Source organism: Amphiura filiformis, chromosome 5 (genome assembly GCF_039555335.1).
Source record: "Amphiura filiformis chromosome 5, Afil_fr2py, whole genome shotgun sequence".
In the NCBI taxonomy this organism is placed as follows: domain Eukaryota; kingdom Metazoa; phylum Echinodermata; class Ophiuroidea; order Amphilepidida; family Amphiuridae; genus Amphiura; species Amphiura filiformis.
Genome location: NC_092632.1, coordinates 9,715,504 through 9,722,903, shown reverse-complemented (window position 1 = coordinate 9,722,903; position 7,400 = coordinate 9,715,504). Strand labels below are relative to the sequence as shown.

Genomic DNA, 7,400 nt, shown 5'->3' with positions numbered 1-7,400 from the left:
TTCGCATGCAGATTCACAACTAAAGCGCAATTCAAACCTTTCCATATATTAGTATATTATTGGCGAATTTATACATATCAAATACGCTACATTCAGGACTACAGTACTTAGGAATTTCCAACAACATCAATATGCCGTCTGCACGGTCAGCAGCAAAGTTGAACTCCCAACCAGATGAAACATGGGCATTACTTCAGAAGCGATTAATTGAACTGCCAATGGACTTAACTGAATTTGTTTCAGCTGAAGTTGCCGAGTTCATTGAACTCAAATCAACAGCATCATATACTTGCCCAGGGTATACCCTTGTCTCTCTCGTAGCAGTGGCAGCTTTCTTGATCAGTCTTGGAGCAGAAATTCAGACTACACCAGGAATGACTACCAAGCCTGTCTTGTACAGTCTGATTTGCGGTCCACCAACCACTGGTAAGTATTACTATTCTATTAAATCTAGAGCTAGTCCATTCAACATAGCTTGCATTCAATATGTACTTTCATTTTCACACCCGTTGCAAATGCAATGAAAATACCCCAACTTTGCGGAACACATTGCTACAGTATTTTTACCAGTTGAAATCAATGTTCTGTTCTGTATAATTATCGTTTCTGAATTAGAAATCTGTTTTGCCAATACTATGACACAAATTGTAATACTGTACAGATCGAATACCGGCGAGATACCGTATTATATTCCCGATCTGAATGTGGCATCCTTCACAACGGTGAACGCTCACTTGACCATGCTTCATTTTGTTGACTTGGAATCACTGTTGTTTGTTTTACCATTTATGACCGCATTCTTGAAATAAACTTAACCAATTTTATTCGTCACTTATTAAACACAAATTTGTCTTTAAAAAGACAGATTTCACGGAGCAGGTGTATAGTACTCGACTATGCTCTACACTGTTCATTACATTTTCATGTAAACTGTATTGATGATGTTATTGTTAAACAAGTTTCAAGCACTCACATCAATAGACCAATTATTGATATTTCTACTGATGATATTGTAGGTGAAAATAACGCTACAAACTATTTTGATAACAACGAAATTAATAGTGTTACAAATGAAACTATTTTGAAAACTAATGTTCAAAATGTAAATGATAATGTAAAAAATGGAATTGATGCTAATATAAAATGTTCAAATCATGATACTAATCAAAGATTGAATGTTGATCCTGATGAATCTTATAATACCAAGGATATTAAAAAAGGTAAACAAAAATCTTCTACAACTGTCATAAGTCTGGTGAGTGTTCTTTTCAAATTGATAACTGTAATAATATTGTGTGTAATAACTGTAATCTTGACTTTAATGTATCTTGTATACTGATATGATAATTCCTGTTAATAACAATATTGATTCATACATCTGTTCAACAATTGCTTTTTTTTTGTATTCAATGATGAGCTTCCATTTGGTGCAAATTTTATTGATTTTAAATGTTCTCTTTCAAAAGGTTCTAATATCAGTTCGGGGGCAATGCTAATTCAAAGACGTCCCTGATATCAAATACTCTTGAAGCGTCATATCACCTTACAGTATCATATTTTAGAGACGTCTCATAAATCACATACTCCCTAGTTTCAAAACCCAGTCGCAAACGATATAAGTAATTTTGATGAACGTGCCAGCGCAATGGGAATAATTTGGTGTATATGCCTTATCAGGGTTGTAGCTAGCCCAAGTTGAGCATGTTGAGTGCCTGCTAATTTTACTATTCAATTCATGAATTGGATAGTAAAATTTGTAAAAAAATTTACATCAAAACATTTGATTTTAGCCATTGCAATCTATATAACTGTGTTCTGGGACCATTTGTCAGAATTTGCACAAATAGATATAATTTTTGCACAGGTAGATATTTCCTAAACATAGGAAACCTTATTGTAATACACTCAGCTTCGTTCCGATGTGCTGCATCGAGTGCCGAACTGTCAACAAAGCTCGACGTATGTGATATCACAGACCCCCGTATGTGAAATCACTGACCCGACTTTGAAATCAGAGACGTCCGGTTATTACGAGTGCCCCCGAACTGATATAGCTCATGTAAATATCAGAAGTATGCGTCATAAAGTGGATCATATCAGAATATTTCTTGAGGAGAATAACATTGATATTTTATGTTTAAATGAAGCATGGCTAAATGATCATATTGACAATGATGAACTTCATTATAGATGGTTATAATATTAGTAGACTTGATAGATATATAACATAGTGGTGAGATTTTATGTTATATTAAAGGGGCATTTCATGATCCACAGCATCAGCCCCCCACTTTTCTCAAAAAAAGTTGAGATTTTTATATCACTGGAAACCTCTACATAATGTTTATGTACACAATTTCAAATCACAGTAATCTTAATCAATTAATTAGTGACTATACTTAGCACAACCTAACATCGTATCATGTTCAGGTGTGCATAGTTTAGGGCTTTCTGATCATTCACTTATTTATATTGTACGAAAAATTAAGCAACTTAAGGCTCAATCGAAAACCATTAAATCTAGGTCTTTTAAAAATTAGAATGAACATGATTTTGTTGACACTATTTAAATAAAAATCCCTTTAAAAGAGAATACCCAGGCCGTACGGAGGACACATGACTGCACAACTCCCCCCCGGACTGCCCCACCTTAGCTCCACATAGCTGCAAAGAGGTAGGCAGTGTATGCAGTAAGCCTATATAAAACACAGGTCTTCTGATCAGTCAAGAAGGTGATGATTCAACCAAAGAACTTATAGTACTCCACAACTGACCTATGATTGCTGAATAGGCCTAAGTATATGAACTACCTGTATGCTACTAGCCATACTGGTACTACATGTTGCCCTCTGACTGCAGTCAGAGAACATCAGTCCCCATTATGCCAATATGTTTGTATATAAATGGATGCATGTGGTGTTACTATGCTATAGAACATTTGGCTCAGAGATCACAGCTAGGATATCAATTTATTAAAGTAAATGATTTGGTACATGAAGATCAATCAAAACTAATTATGAACTTGTGACGGCCAGATTTAGGGACCGATCGTTATTTACGGCAGGGGGGGGGGAATGGGTGTTTTGGAAAAAATATCGACAAAAAATTTCGCGTTCCCCCCTCGCGTCTACTCAAAATTTTCGCGTTCCCCCTTCTTTTACCAATTTTCTCCATTTAAAATTTAACAATCCCCCCTCCTGGTTCAACTAAAAATTTCAGGTTCCCCCTCAAGACCACAAAAATATTTCAGGTTCCCCTAAATTTACCCATTCCCCCCTGCCATAAATAACGATCGCTCCCTTAGTGACCTTCTCTGTCAAACATTGCACAGATATTCTCATGTTGAGTAGGCCTATCTGTGATTTTTGTGATTGAAAATGTTTCACTGCCAAATGCTTAATCAATACTTCATTATTTTGATAAAAGTAGGCCTATATCAAACAGTCTAAGTGGAATAACTTGCATGATGGGAGCAGAAGGATTTTTTACAATTAATTTAGTGTCCGATTATAATAGGTTCCTTCTAATTCAGTCTGTGATGAGAACAACAATGCAATTCAAATCATAGATGTTTAAGAAGTGTGACCTCAGACAAAGTCAAGCTCTACTGAATATAGTTTTATGAATTTTGTCATGGGGAGTGAGGTTAGTTTTTTAGTAGCCTGCAGATCCATTACATACTCTGCATTATCCTGTAAAATAATTTTGATGAGGACGAAGCAAATGCATTTGGCTACTTCGTTTCAAAGTAGCCAATTTGGGTTCAAAGGACAAGGTCTAAACTGAATGTAATATCACCCAGAGCAGAAGCCTGGGTGAAAAAAAGCTACTTGGGATGATGATATAAAATGTTCAAATGTAGATGATGCACACCATACTTTTCAAACTATGTTTGATGATGCTTGTAATGTTCATTGTCCTGTTAAAGAGAAGCGTGTCAAGGGTACATTACCTGATTGGATTACAGGAGATTATATTAAATTTTCAAAGGACAGGGACTATTATTTTGCCAAAACTCATACAACCAATAATTCTGATGATTGGAATATGGCAAGACAATTAAGAAACAAAGTCAATAAACTTAAAACACATTAAAAGGAACTATTGTAACAAAGTCATCAACGACAATGTAAAAGATTCTAAGAAATTATGGAGTACAGTTACGAAAATCATTCCTAAGAATATATCTATTGTTACTAATGTACAAACTCAGAATGGGCTCACTTCAAATTATAAGGAAACAGCTAATCATTTTAAGACTTACTTTACCTCTATTGGAAACACATTAGCTGATAAATTTAAGTGTAGTAATGATGATGTTCGTAAACTCGGTGATACTTATCATTATGTTGAAAATGCAGATTTCAAATTTGATATTATAACACCTGATTTTGTGTTTGATCAAATTTGTACGTTTTCAAATCACAAAAGTACTGGTAGTGACAATGTGTGTATGAAACTATTGCAATTAGCTGCTCCTGTCATCTGTCACCCCCTTGCATACATATGTAACCTTTCCATGTTCACTTCTGTCTTTTCTTCTATATGTGGAAAAAAGCAAAAGTTACACCTATTTTATTTACAAGGATGGTGGCAAGAATTAATTCAGCAATTATAGCCCTATATCAGTTCTGCCAATATTATCTAAGGTTTTACAACGAACCGTTCATGATCAACTTTACAATTATCTTACTTTTTTACAATTATCTTACTTTAAACAATATTTTAAATCCATGTCGGTCAGGTTTTAAACATAATCACAGTACTAATACTGCTCTTTTAGATGTAAATGATTATATCTTAAGTAACATGAATGACGGTAAAGTAACTGGGTTATTTTCTTAGATCTAAAAAAGCCTTTCATCATGTTGATACAGTAAATCATGATCTTTTATTTGATAAATTGTATTCATATGGTATCACTGCCATGTCACTGGACTGGTTCAAATCATATCTGAGTGGTAGATCCCAAGCTGTCAATATAAATTATACTCTTTCTGATTTTAAAGCAATTGATATTGGGATACCACAAGGAACAATATTGGGTCTTCTGTTATTAATTATTTTTGTTAATTCATTACCGGATTCTGTTAATTGTAAGTGCGGAATGTATGCAGATGATACAACTCTATTAGTTACTTCACCAGATCCAACAATATTACAGACTGATCTTAAGAGTAACCTTGATATGATAGCTATAGTTCAAGTCCAGAGCCTGGTTCAAATCTAATAAACTCACTTTAAACATTAACAAGACTAAGATCATGCTCTTTGGCTCTAGTCAGAAATTAAGTAAATTTAAGGACATATCTCTTCCCAGCTAACACAAAAACGTTTTAAAAACGTTTTAAATAAGTTATATTTTGGCTTTTGGTTTAGGTACAAACCTTTTAATAACATGTAAATGTCGGGATATATAAAGATCATGAAAACGTTTTTAAAACGTTATTGAAAATATTTTGGGCAAACATTTTTCGCAAAATATTTTTCAACCCCCCAACAAACATTTTGTTTAAAATGTTTTGTATCAGGTTTTCAAGAATGTTTTTGAAATGTTATTAAAACGTTTTTATACCCTTTATATAACCCGACATTTAAACGTTTTCTGTAAAACATTTTTGTTTGCTGAGCAGAAGATTATCAAAAAATGTTTTTTAAGGTTATGAAAACGTTTTATACTCTTAATATACCCTGTATATAACCCGACATTTAAACGTTTTCTGATAACCTTTTATAACCTTTTGCGAATGATGTCGAAAACGTTTTGTGTTTGCTGGCTTACTACCTATGGAAACGAGAGCATAGAAATTGTAAATAAATATAAATATTTAGGTGTTGTATTTGATACAAACTTATTTTGGCGTGAACATGTAAATTATATGTCATCTAATGTATCTAAACGTATCGGTGTAATTGGTAGGGTCAAGAATTATCTTCCACCTAGTACTGTGAACATGCTCGCTAAAGCTCTAGTCTTCCCTCAATTTGACTATCCTCTGAGCAGTCTCACTGAATATTAATTGTGCTAAATTGTCCTTGTCATGGAGAGCACGATTAGATAAAGGCATACAAACGTGGGTATCAGATTATTAGGCATTATTTCCTAGTCTCTTTGGGATGCGAGGTTACAATAGTTATTCAAGACACATGGTATATAAGGTATAAACTGTGCATAAAAGATGTGGTTGCAAATGGTTTCAATGTTCACTCGCGTGAACAAAAAAAAAATACTGCATCTGCAATTGCCATATGGCCGAGCCAACTCAAGTGCCCCGCAAAATTGACGAATAATTTTGATTAAAATTGATAAATAAACCTTGTATTCCACTACGTCATTAAAGACTTTGACCAGGAATGCCTAAGTACCAAAGTTGTGAACTTGACATTCACAGAGGTACTAGTAGAGGGTACATAGATTATGTCATGACAACGATATTCCTATTTTTCCACCATGGGTACATTCTAAATTGATATCAATTTGGGTGTACTTTGTTTTGGGTCCAATCTCTATCATGAACGTTTGCTATATCTTTCTAAATATAAGGCCAAATAAACAAAAACACGTTTCACGTCCCCTACCGCTTCCTTTTTGAGGTTTCTTCAATTTTATTTTACTTTTTGAAATTCAGTTATAACTTTTCAAAATATATATCTAAAAAGAAGAGATAGTTTCAAAAAACTAAAAAGAGGCCACCTCCTTTTTCCAGGCATTATTGTTTACGCTAAAACAGCTCTAATTATGGGTATTTACACCGAGTTTGTGATAAACAATAAAAACTCCCCTCTTCCTCCTTTTTCTCACAAAACCGGACGTGAAACATGTTTTGTTTTTTTACTTCGCCTAATGATTGTTTGTTCTAGATTTGAGTATTAGTATTCATATTTGAAAAAACTTATGTTTAATTACGACATTTCGAAACCACACACCCAAACTCCATGCTATGATCTACAAAATTGGGCTCACGTATGCATTTTACCAATTTGGCAATAGGTATTTCCTTCATGTTGCCAATGCATGACTTTCTTTATTATATTCCAATATTTTAATTTGTCTTGTAGCCCTTTGTAAACATCGACAACTTCATATACCCTGTTCAAGCAATCATTTTAATATCTTTTATTCTGACCTAATTATATTGTTCAACGTTCACATCCCAAAACAATAATGTCCTAATCTTTTAATTTCATTCTCTTCTTTACATACAGGCAAGTCACAAGCCCTCAAGATAGCTGCACTTCATCCCTTACAAATGATAGAAGACGCTGCAAAGATGAAGCTTCTACCTTCCTTCTGGAAAAGGTATCTCCAAGTGGCCTGTCAACATACCTTTCGCAACAGAAAAATGCTTCATACTTAGCACCGAAATGGCTGATGTATTCACGAATCTGATGAAACCAAG

At 34.1% G+C, this 7,400-nt stretch overlaps 1 protein-coding gene across 1 annotated transcript; it reads left to right on the top strand.

Annotated features, from left to right (window-relative positions):
- LOC140151992 (uncharacterized) lies at window positions 1–7,358 on the top strand. Its single transcript, XM_072174293.1, has 2 exons — window positions 1–426; window positions 7,207–7,358. The coding sequence occupies exons 1-2, from the start codon at window positions 132–134 to the stop codon at window positions 7,356–7,358; spliced, it is 447 nt and encodes a 148-aa protein (XP_072030394.1). The 5' UTR covers window positions 1–131.
- Window positions 7,359–7,400: the final 42 nt, after the last annotated feature.